Consider the following 16,978-nt stretch of genomic DNA (forward strand, 5'->3'; position numbering starts at 1 on the left):
CCAGACTCTCCTTCCTATTTCCTCATCCATGCCTCATAGGAAGCTGCTTTATTAGTACATTTGGCCCAGGATTGGCACTTAGGCAGAGGTCTTGCCTGTCGCCTGCTACTTGATAATTGGCAATTGCCAAGGATTGAACCTGGGACCTTTTGCATGCAAAGCTAGGCTACCACTGAATTGCAGTCCCTCCCCCTACTTTTGTCTTTCACACACACGCAAAAAACATTATTTTAGAAAGCTCTAAAACTAAGAGGCAGTAACACTGCAGGAAACAGCTCATTTACATTTTTATATTTATTAAGATATTTTGTCATTGAACTGAAGCGATAAGAAACCCTAACTTTAATTAATATAGATATTTTTCTTTCAATCCGTATGTACAAAGTATACAGAACTGCAGAGGTTTTATATACATAAACACCATTTGAAAGGAAGACCAGCTTATACTCCAACCTCTGTAACAAGTTCCTCCTTAGATAAAGTTCTGCTTATGAGCCCAACCCAGAGATATTTGGGGAGGGCAGTTTGTTATATGTCTCTTACATTAACCAGGGCAATATTTAGGCTTAAAAGATTTGTCTCTTGTGTGTGTTAATTCGCATATTGACAGCAATTTGGCGAGATTTAAAGGCGCTCTAATTTGGGATGTTCTGTGTCTAATCTGAAGAATGCATATGTATGAGTACCAATTCCTGCTATTTCCAGACATCACTTCCAGCCTCGAATCGTTCCTCTCACTCAATATCCTTAGAGCTTTTCCCTACTTAGACCTATCTTTAAGCTTTGTATATTTTCAAGCATAGGCGTTAGAGTGAGGGACACTTCTGGAGAATTTTGTTCAAAAAGTGCATCGTTTTTCCTCAGCTGCTATTAGTCCCTTCATTAGATTAATGTTCTAATGAAGGAAGTTTTGACATAGGAAATCAATAGGGTTAGTGTACAAGAGCAAGACTAATATATCCTATAAATATTTGTTTTTTGGTCAAGAAATCACATTTCTATATTTTCATAACACTGTCTATAACAGATGACACTTTTGCCCCAAACAAATGTATTACCCACTTCCGTTTATTCATGGCGAGTATGGTATGGGCAGGGGGAAGGTATCTACCTTCAAATATGGGAGATGGACCTGAATTGCTTACAGTTTATTTTACTCTTCAAGAAATCTTAATTCTGGGAGCAAAAAATTTTCTGTGAGAACAAAGGAATTCAAAAACCTGCCTCATACCCATGCAATTTTTAAATTAGCCCTGGAGTATTTGGCCAACAAATGATTATTTTCTCAGAAACCATATTGGGCTACCAACTAATTGTAGCTATAAGCTTCTAGAACTTTCTAGCCAGGTTTGACAAAGGCAAGAGGTTCTCGTAGGAAATTGTTATGAAACCTCCAAATGTGAGGATGCAATGTGTTCTTTGTTCTGGAAAGAAACTGTTGTGGTAGTGCTAGTAAACAACTCCTTTTATAATAATAGAAAGCAGTATTAACAGAAATGGCCATGTTTATAAAATGGGCTTACAAAAAAAAAAGAGAGAGATTGGCAAGTTAATAGTTAAGCCCCTCCAACAGAAATGTCACTACAGAAACTTGTTTACAACAGGGGTCTCTCTTAATTTGAAACTTCCTTAATAGGTGAGGATTTAAAATACCGAAAACCATGCATTTCTGCAATTTCTTCAAATCACTCTGAAAGCTGTGCCCCCAAAGTTTAATTTATCCGCCAAAATATCCCCTCTAGCTTCCAAAACCTGTCCCGTTTGGGATAATTTACTCCCTTTCCCTTCAACTCTTTGGTGCAGCCTGAGTAACTAGGTCTTGAACATCCTGAGCTGTCCACTTTAATTTGAAATACACTGGCTGCATTTTAACTGAAAATTTGCTTGACTCTGTCAGCCTTCCTCTCACACTGTGGTATTGTCAGACAATCTTCAAATGGAAACTAGCTCCCCTTCAAATTGTAAAATTTTGCCCTGCGCTAACATACTTAACTGCAGATCTGTGTCCTCGGACATTACATTCATCCCCAAAACTAATGTTAGTTGATAGTTCTTTTGTTCTTCACTCTGTAGTGTTTCAAGCTTTTAAAAAACAAAATACAGTAAACGGAGTTTTTGTATGGAAAATGTTGCTCTTCTGTAAGGTGATTAGAAAATTGCCTTGCCCTTCCCCACATTTTGCCAAAATCCCACCATAATGTACTTTATTCCTGAGGAAGCGAGATAATGTGACAGGGATTGGTTTTTGATGCTAAACTGTAATTTCCCTGTGTCAGAAATAGATGTACTTGGACTTTGCCCCCTTTCCAGTTAAAAATCTACCTTGCTTTGTGCTATTTGCTCTCCACAGCTTTGAGTTAGCCCCGTACTGAAGTAATATTAAAATTTCTTCTCTGTTCCCCACGAGTTTGGATTTTCTTGGCTTGGAGAGTATACTAAAAAGGTAGTATTCATGACACCCATGGACTGGATTGTCACCTGCTCAGTGAAAATTATTGTATTAAAGGCTCTCTCTGCCTTCTGGAGCCGAAATCTTCCATCTGTCCTTGGAAGTTCTGGCATCTTCTGCTTCTTGATTTCTGTCTCCTTATTGGCAAAGCAGTCTTTAAATAATGTGCCTTTGGAGCAATGTTAACATCAATGCCTGTCACCTTACTGCTTAGATATCACTCCCTGAGGGGGAAATGTATTGTGTTTATTAAAAATAAAGCAAACCCAAGCACTATTGCTGGGAAGTAGTTATGAGGCTCTGTCCTCAAAATATTATTTTTTTCCTTTCCTCCTCACAAAGGGAGGGTCAATTTAATAAGATCTTGAAGCTCTGGATATAAATCTTTACTGCCTATACTCTGTTTTTAACCATATTCTCAGAATACAACCAAAAATTTGAGTTCTTAGCAATGTTTGACATGGTAGAACCAAGCATCAAAGTCTACCATACTGAGTCCAACCAGCTCAAGGCTTTTCCATGATCTAATCATATTGCAAGGTCTCACAAAAAGTCTATCATAACACCATTTTCTTACCGAGGTCCACCATGTCAAAAGGTCTTACAAGAGGTCCTAACATGGTGGAATATTTTGACCCTCAATCCAAGCAGCCCACCACCCACCCATATTCCCAAAGTTGCCCACTGTCTATCTTATGTTCCACAGGGGGACCAGCCCACGGGTCTCCTTTTCATAGACATCTGGGACCAACCCAATGGGCGAGGGCACCATCTTGACGGTGTTCTTTCCAAACAGCTTACGTTCATACTCAATGAGTTGTCTCCAGAAACCTACGTTGGGCCTTACAACAGGTCGCCTGCTCTTCACCCACTCATGGGCATCCAAGAGGCTCAGCCGGTGGTATTTCATTAAATAGGCAATGCAGAGGGAGGCAGATCGACTTACACCTGCCACACAGTGGACAAGGGTTTTTCCATTCTTCTTCCCGGTCTGGTGTATCCTGTCAGCCACGGAGTCAAAATATAAGGACAGTGGAGCGTGGGGGAGGTCTGGAACAGGCACCTTGACATAATCAATATCTGGCCAGTTGGCATTGGGGATTTCCATGGTGGCATTCACTACACAAGTCACTGCCCTGGAGTAGACCATATGTCTGTTGGATGCAGCATTGCCAGAACAGAGGTAGAGGCACGGGGAGATCTGAGCGATGCCTCCTAGGACGGACAGAGTGTTCCCAGCAGTGGGGGATGGTTTGGCCACAGAAGGAGGTGGAGAACGGCGGAAGAAGCCGTGGTTCCGGAAATTCATGGTGGATGGTTCAGCGTACATAACAGCTATGAGGGAAGGAAAGAGATAAAAGTCCTAAGAACTGGTGCACTTAAAAAAAAAGAGTGAAGGGGATATGATTCTAGTCTTTCACTTGAGCAACTGGTACTTAGAATTTGGCTTGTTCCAGAAACCAAACATCTCTGTTCTCTGATTCCATCCCCTTTTCCTCCTATCCTCCTATTCTAACAAATGCAGGATGAAAGTCAAATGAGTAGGGGGCTTGGGGAGATATGGGGTGAGGTAGGGGTGGGAACTGAAAAATAATTTTTAGAGTAGACAGGTGGATAGGTTATTTGTGATACTGTGAAACAGTGGAGACCACGGCAGATGGGTGAGTAGACAGAGCAAAGTGTGGTTATAGATGAATGAGTAAGTAAATGGATGCAAAGATGGATGCAAGTGGATATATCAAGATAGATTAGTTCTGTGCAAAGCCAAATGTCTCCAATATCCTACCTCGGTCATCCCCTTGGAGCTCTGTAGCAGCTGCTCTCATGTGAGGACTCCCTGCTTCTGAGGGTTAGGTTGCCGGAAGGGAGAAAGGGAAGGAGCTGGAAACTGTGATGCTGCAGGAACGATGCAGACGATGGGAAAATGGAGGAAGAGAGGGAGGGAGAGGACAGCTTCTTAAAGGGGCAGCTCACTCTTTACTAGCCTGGGCTTGACCCACCCCACCCTTCCAATGCCCATTCCTACCTTCACACCACCCTCTTTGCCATCATAGCCATGGGCTCAAAATGGGGCAAGGGAAGCTCTGATGCTGATTTGTGACTCATAGTTCATGATTATTGATGCACAGGAAGGGAGACAGTTTTGCATCAGGTTCTCCCTCCTCTGTACGAGGGGGGCCCATGTTTGCATGCGTTTCCTACAGTTTTCATTCAACAATCTGACTACATCTCACCTCCACAACAAACACCATCAAGTTCCACTAAAAGACCCCTTAGTAAAAAGCAGTGCATTGTTGTCCAATCCAGATGTTACTGGTTTGTCCTGAAATTTGAGGTATGCCAGCATCATATAATTGACATCAATGGATCTACCAGGCTGCGCGTATACAAAAAGATTAATTGTACAAAGATTGTGGGTCTAACTGGAATGTGATGCCACTCATTAGGATATACTACATCTTGGAGAACAATGCTGGGTCTTATTGGGGCACTCAAGAATGTATTGCTATTTAGTTTTATTATCTTAGTAACAGGGCTCAATACAGAGTTGGCTGAGATATGCCACCCAGTACAATTATAACTTGTCACCCCAATTTACCTTAAACCCACACTCACGCACCAAGCTTCTAATTCTGTTTCATTTCCTTACCCAAGCAGGGGATCATACAACCCCTCTTGGGGAGTGCTTTCAGATGCAACTACCCTTAAGCACCAGGTGTGGATACAGGGAGAGCATATATTCAAGATCAGCTGACACAGATCAGTTAGCTCCCATGCATGGAACCACTCTTTTGTGGCCACAAGCAAGATAATTCCTGGGTTATTCCACATTCCACCTGTCCCCCATGTACACTTTCATCTTAGGTAGCAGATCTAGCATCTGTGAATGCTGAGGAATAACGGTTAGATGTTCTGAATTAACAGACTGAGTTAAGCGAGAGTGATATGTGGATACATGTCCTAAAAGTCCTCCATTTATCTCAAGTTGTGTGTTCCTCCTCCCACAACATGCTTTGCCCCATGTTCTGAAGTAACAGAAGTATGAATGGCTCTTGAGCAATCCTCACGACTTATACCTCCACCTATGTAATCTTCATCCTACGAGGTCCCACTGACCTCACAATCTTTAATTCTCAAACTCTTTTGGCTTTAGACACGACTGTGATGTTGAACCAGATCCCTTTCAAACTTCAAAATAATAAGCATTCAGCCTTCCCTCTGTGGCATGTCACCTACAAATGCATACTCTTAGCCTTAACCTTCAGCTCTGCACCCCAGAAAGATGAATAATTTCAACATGCATATCTATTCTCTATGCCCTGTGTTTAAGACAGACACAGATGGCTTTACTACTAACAAACCTCCTTTCTCCCCCATCCTTTGTGATATGTACCATCTAAACTGAGTAACTTCTGGAGAATTCGAAAGCTAGCATACTATTTTGTGATTATTTTTTATTTATTTATTTTGCTAGCCTAATAAAGGTATTCCCCTAACATGGATTTTGCAATTAAACATCCCAGTGTCTAACCTCAGTTATGCCCATACCTTCCCCCCAAATGTTAGTCCTTAATGCAGCCCCACCCTCCTGTGTGACTCCCAAATAGAGGCCCTCAAACTCCTCCCTTTAACCTCAACTTTGTGGGCAACCATTCCTCTTCCATAGATCCTCAAATCTGTCCAAAATCAATTCATTTTCTATCACTCATGAATCCTCCAATCACATCTTCATATCCTCCGTCTTCATATTCTAAGCTAAACTGCCTGGAAATAATCCCCTTTGCTCCAAAATTTACATACTCAAAACTTAACCTCTCTCTGTTAGGCATGGTAACAAAACGATGGGAATTGGGCAATTTGCCCTTGTTTGTATTTTTGTGTGTGTGGAGCCATGGCTCTGATAAGGGTGTGGTAGTTAATGTGGATTCTTGAAATAAAGAGAGGTGATCTTGCACTTATCTGCCTCCCATATGGTCACCAAATCTGATCCCATGTGCTCTTCCTCCCAGCACCCCAAATTATTTGCCTCAAAATCCAAACTCACTCCCAACTATTCAAACCATCACACCTCCAAGAGTATGTCCTGCCAACCAACCCCCCAGTTTTTCCCAAGGCCTTCTCTCTCCCCAGTCAAACTCAGGAATCATAACCCTTGCCAGCAAATAAATAACAATGCCAAAATCTGCTATCCACTCTTCTCCAAACCACCCAAACTTTTATTATTATTGTTTGGCTACTTATATACTGTGTATATTTATATTTCTTTGTTGTATTATTTCTCTGTTGTACACCGCCCAGAGAGCTATGCTAGTCGGGCGGTATAGAAATTTAACAAATAAATAAATAAAAATAAGTTTTTAATTACCAGTCAGTGCTGTCTTCTGATGGAGGCTCTGAGAACAGCTCTCAAAACTCCTCTGCAAAGAAACCCCCTTTGGCCCACTTCTTTGAGGAAGAAAAGCTAAAGGTGAAAAGACGGCTGAATATCTCCGTTTCCGATACGGTGCAGTTATCCCTTTCTTCTCTGCTTCCAAACAGAGCTTCCTTTATATGTGCATATATAACCTATAATAATAAATATAATAATAAACATATATTCTTTCTTTCTTTTTCTTTCTGTCCTAGCTTCTCTTTCCTTCTTCCTTCTGGGTGGGGATCTAGAGTTTCCTTCCCTGGCTTCCCCCAACCCCCAGCATTGCCTATATACCACCCTTGCCAGCCCCCTCCCCTAGTGGACCACTCGAGCGTTGGAGGTAACAAAAGGTTGCTATGGCGACGGGATGCGGGGGAGGATGCTGTCGTCAGAGGCAGTGACACAAACCAGGGCTCGCGAAGGAGGCGGCGGCGGCGGGGGAGGGCCTGAAAAACTACGGAGTTCCCCCTCCCGCCTCCGCTTCCGGGGCCCATTCTCCCTCGGCCGCAAGCGTGTGTTTGACCTATCCAGGCGCTGTCTTGGAGACTTCGGTGCTACAAAATTCACCCCACGCAAAAAAAAAAAAAAACTATCAAAAGGACTCCGCTCCAGAAAGTAAGAGGAAGGCAAAATTCTCCCACCACCGCCACCTCTAATTTATGTGCATGGAAAGTATTAAAGTAGGACGGGGCACTGTTTTCTCCTTAACACCGCAACAATCACGTTTCTGTGACCTGCACACATATGCAGAGAGATACCAACTGAGGACTCCTCTTCTGGCCACCGATTTGGGAAAGCTCACGCCACTGCAGAGTCTCCCCCTATTCCCCCCACCAGCTAAATGCGTCACAATCGCAGCCCATCGTCCTCCTCCCCCCACTCTCACGCTTCCTCTGAGCGAGGAAGGTGCGAGGAACACTCGTGAGTCACAAGAAATGAGCCAAGATTCCAGTCCCTGGAGGGTTAGCTATCCCGAAGGTATAAGGAAAAGGGAGAACAGGCGTTTGGAGGTTCATTAAGGGTGCGGATTCCAGAGGTGGGACAGGAAAGCAGGCGGGTGTGTGTGTGTGTAAGAAAAGGCTACAAAATTAGAATCTAGAGAGGCATTTTAGGACGTGGCAGTAAATTAATTAACTGTAGGTGAGGAAAGGGTATGGAAAGACAGCTCCCTAAAATTCATATCTTCCAGTCCCATCCACTTGTTTTCCCTCACCTGGAGGAAAGAGACGGTCTTTTAAATCCATGATGGCTAAATGGAAGCTCCATGTTCAGAGGCAGTGTATCTGCAAATTCCAGTTGCTGGAAGGGGGCAACAGCAATAGAGAGCGTTTGCCTTCATACCTTGCTTGTAGGTTTCCGGGAGACTTCTGACCTGCCACTGTAGGGCAACAGGAGCTGAACTAGATGGACTTTGCTCTGATCCAGCAGGGTTGTTTTGATATTCAGCTGGGTTTCTCTTTTTATGCCCCGCCTCCTCCAGGCACACTGCCATGAAAGGAAGCCAGTTTGTCCCTGCTTAACGATATGCAAGTGGTTGGTTCAGTTGCCTTAACCCCCAAAAGCCAGTGCATTTTAGGCATGTTCACATTCAGACCTCTGTCACTGGATAGGAATTTCTTGTATTTATTTAATAAATTTATAAACTGCCTTTCAAGAGAAAACTCTTCAGAAAGCTGTGCGTATTTATACAAATAAATTTGTACCAAAATATTTGTATTTATAAAAATACAAATTTAAATAATCAAACAGTAGTAAACATATTTAAACTTTTTATTACATTACATTTATATTCCACCTTTCCTCCAAAAAGCTTCAGCTGGCATACATAGTTCTCCCCCTCCCCATTTTATCCTCACAACAACCCTATGAGGTAGGTTAGGTTGAGAGATAGTGACTGGACCAAGGTTACCCAGCCAGATGAGTGGGGACTTGAACGCTGGTCTCCCAGGTCCTAGTCCAACATTCTAACCACTACACCACACTGGTGTACTTTCAGAACTTCTAAAATTCATAATAATCTTAAAATATTAATAGTGGCCCACCTGCAGTTCTGTTATGTGCCCCAAAGTCATGTATAGTAAACCTAAAGTTGCACTGCCAGCTTTAGTGAACACATGGGAAACTGCCCATATGGAGTAAATTAATATGCACTTGTATCTAGCTTAGTACGGTAAGTGTGACTCAGCATATCTCTTTCTTCATCTCACCTCCTATGAGGAAAGAGTTACTGTATTTTGTGGGTTTAAGTTTGTCTCGCCTTAAAACAATAGCGCACATTAGTGTAATTGCTGGGCTGAGTTGTGCCACTTTGTACTCAACCTATAAGATGCTGCCATAGTAAAAGATTTAAAAAATTGCCAGATGCAGTGGAGTAAAGAGATCCCCTGGAGATATGAAAACACTACCATAATTGCTGGTGTGTATAACACCATGTAAAAGGATATTCAATATTTAATGGTGTAATAAAATACATATATAAAACACAGACATTCTAAATGTTTCTCCAGGCTGCTGGTTTTTTGAGGGTGTATTCTGCAACATGTCATTCACACAATAATAGTGCATTAGGAGTGGATTTATACTAGAGCAGCCTTTCCCAACCAGTGTGCCTCCAGATGTTGTTGGACCACAACTCCCATCTTTCCTGACCATTGGCAATGCTGGCTGAGGCTGATGGGAGTTGTGGTCCAACAACATCTGGAGGCACACTGGTTGGGAAAGGCTGTACTAGACTGTCCACACAATATTCTGCTTTATTAGTTGTTCTGTGATGCATCCCCAGTGGCATTGCATTATTGCTATCTGAAGGTTCACTCTTGCGCTATAGTGCAACAAACGTGTGTGTGTTTGGGGAAATAAACTGGAACATTTGTGATATAAAAAGCTGCAGGGTTTCAGCAGGAAGTTATGGGACATATACTAATTGGAAACAAAGCAATATGTCCTCCTGAAACAAACTTTTGCAGGCGCGAACAGTATTGAAATCAGGATCACATATAACCTCAGTGCAGAATAGAATCTGAAGGGGACTTTAGTGAGACAAACAGCATCTTCAGGAAAAGGTATTTAAATACTAAGGACTCACCAGAGTAAAAAAAATGAGATGAAACAGAGGGGGACAGCATCTGTACCTTTTAATAGTTGTGTAGATAGGCTAGCTCGAGGCATTTTGCAGCCTGAGGTGAAGGATAACACCCCTCCCTCCCATTTCATGTATAGAAGCAGTCTAGACTGACAGCTGAATCTTACTTGCTAGCAACTAAATAACTGATACACTTGAGGCCAACAGGCTACCTTAGGGGGCACAGGGCAGGCTGCCTGTCATACACAGCTCTGTTCTCCAACCGAGGACAGTGAAGGAGGGAAAGGAAGAACAGCCAAGGGGTGCCACTTCTGTTTGTATGGCCACACAAGCCCAGCACCCACCCACCTTCCTCTGCCTAGTGGGAGGAACCCCGCCTATGTGTAGACAAGGCTGCTTCAGCAAGTCTGGCTTTTCTCACCTCTGCATGACTAACTGCACCTGCGTGCTAAAATGCCCTTTTACACAACTGCTCAGGATACATCTGCTCTATAACCTTATATTGAGTTTATACCAATAAACTCATGTCCCTGTTTCTCTCTCTCACACACACACACCCTCTCACCCAAGAATTCTGGGAAATGTCGTTTGATTAGAGCAGTGGTTCTCAAACTTTTTTGGTTCATGGCGCACTGTAAAACATATAAAAAATTTCTGGCACACTTTGTGTAGAAATTTAAAAATATATTAATATATTTTAAACTATGAATAAAAATAACTATACAAATGGGTTTCTTCTCATTTTTAAAATATACTTTCATAATATTCACGGCACACCTAGTCACCTCTTGCGGCGCAACAGTGTGCCACTGCACACTGTTTGAGAATCACTGGATTAGAGGACTGCTGGTGATGCCTAAGCTTCCTTGCAGAACTGCAGTTCTCAAAAGTTTCCTGAGCAAAGGGATGGGCGATTCAACTAATTAATGCATGCTATGCATAGGGATAGGAGCCTGGCTGGCTTCTTCTGTAAAACCACAGAGCAAAACCACAGAAATTGTGAATTCCCCATTTCTCAGTGCGGTGGTTGTTTAAAAAATGTCAGTAATGATGAGAAAATAGATTTGACCATGTATAGAAGGCATGTTCCTTCAACACTACCATTACCACAGCCCATTCTCATATATCTCAGATTAGGAGCACAGTTTGAGCCCAAGCATTTGTTTGTTTGGAAATGCAGACTATCATAACTCCAGATCTCCTGGAGCGGACAAGCTTAGTTGTCATAGCAGCAAGAAGCTGCCCTTCCAGTCTAGTTAACCCGCTTGCTGTTTCCCAATAGTGAAGGATTATGGCTGTCAGTGTTTTGTCCGGGACACCAGTGCTTTCAACAGAACCAGCAAAACAAGTGACTCTTTTCCTGGCATAAAGTAAGGGGGGGGGAATCACCCATTAATACTTCCTGCCTATCATGCAGTCAACAACCCAACACCCAAGATGACAAAGGGACAAAACACTGGCTTAAATCCATCCCTCCTCAGTTATAAACACCACCATTGTTTATGCAGCTCTCATATTTCAAATTCTTCCACACACATTGTACAGCATGTGCTTTGGAAATAATGGAATCTAGTTTACTTGAGTTAAATGTGCCTGGAATTAACATGGGTTGTATAAGTCTGAATAAAGGCCTCTGAATGTAAAATAGGACCCCATTTGTTAGCTTAATCATGTAAATACTGGATTTTTAAGATAACACTCAACAAAATATTAATTAGCACACTAGAAACAGTCTTTCCCCTCCCACGAAGGCAGCATTTCTGCAGTATGAGGTGGTGGTAGGGTTGCCAGGTTCATGGCTTGAGACTGATCCTGTATCTTTAGGAGGAAAGTCAGCCAAGTGCAGGTGTTCTTGCAACCCTGTAATGGGAAAATCCACAAGGTGGAATTCTCCCTTCCCCCTGCACAACTTTTAAAGATACAGAAGACCTCTTGGAGGCCGGGCCTGGCAACCAAGAGGTCTTCTGTATCTTTAAAAGGTGTGCAGGGGGGAGAATTCCACCTTGTGGTTTTTCCCATTACAGGGTTGCAAGAACACCTGCACTTGGCTGACTTTCTCTTCTCCTAAAGAGACAGGATCAGTCTCAGGCCATGAACCTGGCAACCCTAGGTGGTGATGGTGAGAGAGTATATCTGTCTTGGTGATGGAGCAGGCCACCAGTGTGATTGCCAATATGTTTTGAGGCAGGGCTCCTGTGCCTTTAACAACTAGCTGACAAACAAATATTTTGCAAGAACTTTCCTTGGCATGGAGATGTAATGGTGAGAAAAGCTTCCCCTGCTAAATCTCTGCTTTTCAGGCCTTTGTTAAAGGTGCAGGAGCTCTGCTGGGAAGTGAGAGGCAAATGGCACCTATAGACGCTGAAGTGTCTGTGAACAATTTTGTAACAAGCTTATAGAACGTCAAGGATTACCAAAGTGTAGGCAGGGATCTCTATGCAATCAATGAATGAGAGGAAGGAGGTTGTAAGGTCATGTGCATTTAATACCTAATATCAGGCTGGATGTTCAGAGATGTGTTGTAGGAGCCAGGGAGAGGCAAGTAGTGCAGAAGCTTGTAAGAACTGGGCAAGTACACCCAATCTGGATTGCTGACATTTGAAGTGTTCCCTATAGCTGCCCCTCTAACAGCATTTTTATCTACATTAATCAGCAGGTGATCCAAGTTTTGAAAAGGCTGACTGGCCTCTGTAAAAGGATCAGGAGTAGGGCAATCAGCTTTGGTTCTGACCAGCTGGCAGCTCTGTACCCAATGCCATTTCGGAGGTGAGTAGGTGGAGCAGAAATCAAGTTATAGGAAGCCAGATTTCAATTGAACATCAGGAAAAACTTCCTGTTACAGCAGTATGACAATGAACCAGTGACCTAGGGAGGTGGTGGGCTCTCCAACACTGGAGGCATTCAAGAGGCAGGTGGACAGCCACCTGTCGGGGATGCTTTAATTTGGATTCCTGCATTGAGCAGGGGGTTGGACTCAATGGCATTATAGGCCCCTGCCAACTCTGTGATTCTATGATACTCTGAGCCCTGCTGAGAATGTCTGAGAAACCCTGCTAGAGGGGCACTCATGCTCAAACAGTGGATACTTCCACACTTAGTACCCTTGTGGGCTACCCAGTCAAGTACTGTTCTGCAGTCAGCTGAAGGTAGAATCCTAAGGGTGGTTCCACAAGGCAGTGGATATTGCACTGTTTTGCCCGTGAACATACTGCAATGCTCATTCACACAAGCAGGAACAACACTATTGGTGGATGTATCCAGTGCAATGCAAGTGACCACTATGTACCTGTGTGCACTTTTTTCGCTGGGTTGGATGGCAAAGCTATATCCAACTCCCAATACACACACACACACACACACATCCCTTCCTTTTGCAGCATAGAAGCACAGACTCCACGGCTTTTACAAATGGTGCATTTTATTTATTGCTCCAAAATAAAAGCAAATGAGGGAGGGGGAATACCTAAGGGCTGAAAAACAGGGGTGTGAGGGGTATGGGGGGTATGGATGCAAAGGAAAGCATTCCCCAGAAATTCCATCTACCTTGGGATGTATCTTCCCTGGCTCTTCCTCCAACATGAATGGAACTATCAGGGGAACCATGTTGTCCACAGACAGGGGGAAACGGGGGTAATTTGTCCCTTTGCCCTTTTCCAAAATGCAAGAGAACGGCCACAGGGTGCAGGGTCAATCTGACAAATTATTTTGATAACACAAGGAATGAGAAATGAACAGATGGGGAGGCAATATACCTATATCCAGCCCCATATTGGAGGTAGGTAGGTGGATGTAGTTCTTAATGGAGGGAACCCACACACACCCTTGGGGCCTTTAGATTTCTTTCCCCCCAGGGTGGGTGATATCGCATTCCATCAGGATTCTTCCATATACTTGTGGAGAATGTCTTAAAGAGGATGAGGTTTTTCAACACTTGCTTTCTTAAATATTATTTTCACATATTGTGGCACTGTGGATCTTGTTTTAAAAATATTATTTTTACTACATTTATATCCCACCTTTCCTCCAAGTGGCACAAGGTGGCATACAAACATGGTTCTCCCTCTCCCGATTTTATCTTCACAACAACCCTGTGAGGTAGGTTAGGCTGAGAGACAGTGACTAGCCCAAGGTCACCCAGTGAGCTTCATGGCTGAGTGGGGATTTGAACCCTGGTCTCCCAGGTCATAGCCCAGCACACAAAATGCCTTCTCAGCATCCATAAAGGGGACATCAAGTGAAAAGTAATGACTTCCTAGTCTCATAATTAAAGGGAAGTTGTCAATAAAAACCTCTCTCCTGCGTTTGTATCCTAAAAGAGTAAGTGCCCTTCTATCCAGAAAGAAGAATGCTACCACCTAGTGCACATGTAATTTTCCTGGTAAACAGATATGGTGCCTTTTAAAAGAAAGCCAGCCTTTAAAAGGATAAATATATTTTTTTCAGAAGTAAATATCCTGTGTTTTATCATTCAAGGGATACTCTGAACAACAGGAGGCTAGAAAGCCTCCATTATTTTTATTATTTTTATAAGCATACTAGAGAAACTGAGAAATATAACTACTTTTTATCTTAAAAGGTGACAAACTAAAATAAATAATACTGGCACAATTGTTTTTAAAACCAGGTATGAAATTATTAATGGCTTTCAATTATATATTATTATTGAAAGAGTAATAAAAATATCTGCCTATATTTTATCCTTAGAAAGTCTTCTGTTCCTTAATCATTATGGCCCAATGTTTTGTAATTAAAGGAACTTGCTCACTAATGAAATGGCCACCCCTCCTGCATTTTAATGCAGGAATGAAGAAAACTAGTAAAATTCCTATGATCTGACATCAAATACTTAGGTGCCAAAAAGCTGGGAAGCTTATGTTAAGGTCATCCAACCCAGTGGGAAGTTCTCCTGTGTGAGCGCCACTGAACCAAAGAGGATCTGCACATGAGTGAGTCAATCAATGGAGCTTATTCAAGACAACCTCCCAGTAGCTCCCTATAATCCAATTTTAAGGGTATCAGCAACTAATGAAGACTCTGGAAAAATTTTTCCAGTGGGATAATTATTCAGAAATGCTAGAGTATGGCCTTTATTTTTATATAGGGGCAGAGACAACCCAAAACATTTTCATACCTCAGACAGAAAATCAAAACGATTTCCTCCCAGGCTGGTAAAAATGTGATGTTAAACAAAATCATTGATAATCTGCTGCCGGGGGCTGGCCACCTCACCATGCCAACGAGAGTGATATTCTCAAGCAAGCATCTTATTGTGAGATCTATATTATGTGGAACCTTTTTGAGGTGTGGGGAGGGACATTTTCTTGCTTTCAGAGAAGGGGGAAGTTAGAGGAAGAATGGCAGAAGTGTAATCAGAAAGCCCTTAGTAGGCAGCGCTCATTGACAGTAAGGCTGCAGTCCGGTGCATGCTTACCTAGAAGTAAGCCGCATGGAACACAGTGGGGTTTCATTCCAAGTAAATATACATAGGGTTGAACTATAAAGCTGCTCTTATAGTGCCTTCTTTTTGCAGGATCTTTCAAGAACCCCACTGTATTTTACCTTATGGTTCATTAAAGGAGGGGTTGGTGTCCATTACATATATTATTGTGATTATTGATTTATATACCACTTAATTGCCAAGGTGACTTCTAAGCAGTACCAGATTATGCTACCATAGCATCTCTACACACTCCTTAAAGTTAGATTTTCTTTCTTGTAGGGCAACTTAGGTTCACTGTGTGGGACCTTTGCAAACCCCAGATTATCTATGGTTATGGTCAAGTGAAAGTACAATGTTCTGTGGCCCTGCTGTTCTCCCTCTCAAATTACAGGTACTGGCTTTCTATAAGAGGATCTAATTTGTTATTCTTAGTGGAAGTATGTGCTGCTGAACTCAACAGGACTTGATCCCATGTAAAGGGTTAAGAATTAGGGGTACACATCTGGTTTCTTTATATAGAAGTGGTGGCTAACCCCTGGCCTAGGAACCTAATGTGGCTCCCCAATAATTTTTTCTTGCCTCCCCCAAGAACCCACTGATTTTGGCAGTGGTGGCGGCAAATTATTTACACATATATACATAAAACACACACACATATATAGTAGATATGGCGCTAGGCTGGGCAGAGAGGTTTCAACCTCTCTGGCCAGCCTAGCATCCTGATGGGAATGCAAACTATCTCCTCCCAGGTCATCAGACTGATCATTCGATGAGTGCAGAGGGGTAGATCTCCCCCTTTCCTCAGCTGTTCTGCACAGATCAGTTAAGGAGGAGGGGTATGTGCATGCATGCATTCTATGTGTGTGTATGTGAGAGTGTGAAGTGGCCACACCCACTACTGGCATGTGGCCCCCAGAGGATGAATGCGGCCCTCGAGCCAAAAAAAAGGTTAGCCACCCCTGATTTATAACATCTACCTGTTTTTATATGTCTCTTCTTATCAGTTGTTTTATCCCTGTAGGTACTTATATGCCATTTATTTTAGGATCAAATGCAGTTTGCTTAAGGCAAGGTTTCCCACAAGCCCCATATGCTGGTTTTTAGTGATGTTATTGTACAATCTACTTTCCAAATATTTTATTTAAATGGCAGCACCTAAAACTGATATCCACCTCCTTAGAAAAGGTGTGGGTGTGTGTGGGGGGGACAAGACAAGGAAGAAAGGGATGAGATATAACCCCTCCTTTCTCAACCACTAAGGAAATAATAAACAATAGGAGGGGAGGAGGAAAGTGAATTAATAAACAAACAGAGAAATAAATTAAACTGAATAAACAGATAAAGCAGAAAAACTGTGTGTTCACACATGTGTGTTTGTGTGTGAGAAACGTGTTTGGCACATTGAAAAGGGTATTTACAAGGAGTGGGGAAGTGGACGGTGTCCAAAGCTGGGAGAGTGGACAGTGAGGCAGCAACAGGGAGAGGAAGGGAGAAAGCTAAATCTGTGGGCAGAGAGGAGAAACTCCCTCTCTTCCCTCCATTTCCCCTAAGCTCTCCCGAAACCACCTTCCACTATTCCCTCCTTAAATAGGA

The 16,978-nt window shown here is 42.7% G+C and overlaps 1 protein-coding gene across 4 annotated transcripts; it reads right to left on the reverse strand.

Moving 5' to 3' along the window:
* Positions 1 to 279: 279 nt before the first annotated feature.
* On the reverse strand, positions 280 to 8,346 carry LOC133366458 (dual specificity protein phosphatase 14-like). 4 transcript variants are annotated; one of them, XM_061589582.1, is made up of 4 exons: positions 8,205 to 8,345; positions 6,816 to 7,015; positions 4,236 to 4,345; positions 280 to 3,784 (listed from the first exon to the last, which is right to left on the reverse strand). In XM_061589582.1, exons 3-4 carry the CDS (start codon positions 4,273 to 4,275, stop codon positions 3,138 to 3,140), a joined length of 687 nt encoding a protein of 228 aa, XP_061445566.1. In that variant the 5' UTR covers positions 4,276 to 4,345; positions 6,816 to 7,015; positions 8,205 to 8,345; the 3' UTR covers positions 280 to 3,137. The 4 variants fall into 4 exon arrangements, with proteins under 4 accessions (XP_061445566.1, XP_061445565.1, XP_061445568.1 ...); XM_061589581.1 differs by having other exon boundaries at positions 8,077 to 8,345; XM_061589584.1 differs by lacking the exon at positions 4,236 to 4,345 and having other exon boundaries at positions 8,077 to 8,344.
* Between the last annotated feature and the right edge of the window lie 8,632 nt (positions 8,347 to 16,978).

The sequence above is a fragment of the Rhineura floridana genome, chromosome 11 (assembly GCF_030035675.1).
Source record: "Rhineura floridana isolate rRhiFlo1 chromosome 11, rRhiFlo1.hap2, whole genome shotgun sequence".
In the NCBI taxonomy this organism is placed as follows: domain Eukaryota; kingdom Metazoa; phylum Chordata; class Lepidosauria; order Squamata; family Rhineuridae; genus Rhineura; species Rhineura floridana.

What these genes read in the sequence shown, in the direction of transcription:
- LOC133366458 (XM_061589582.1), bottom strand. Translation starts at nt 4,275, where the DNA reads ATGAGAGCAGCTGCTACAGAGCTCCAAGGGGATGACCGAG. An exon ending in GCTCCAAGGGGATGACCGAG is followed by an intron (nt 3,785 to 4,235) that starts GTAGGATATTGG and finishes CTTCCCTCATAG; the next exon opens with CTGTTATGTACGCTGAACCA.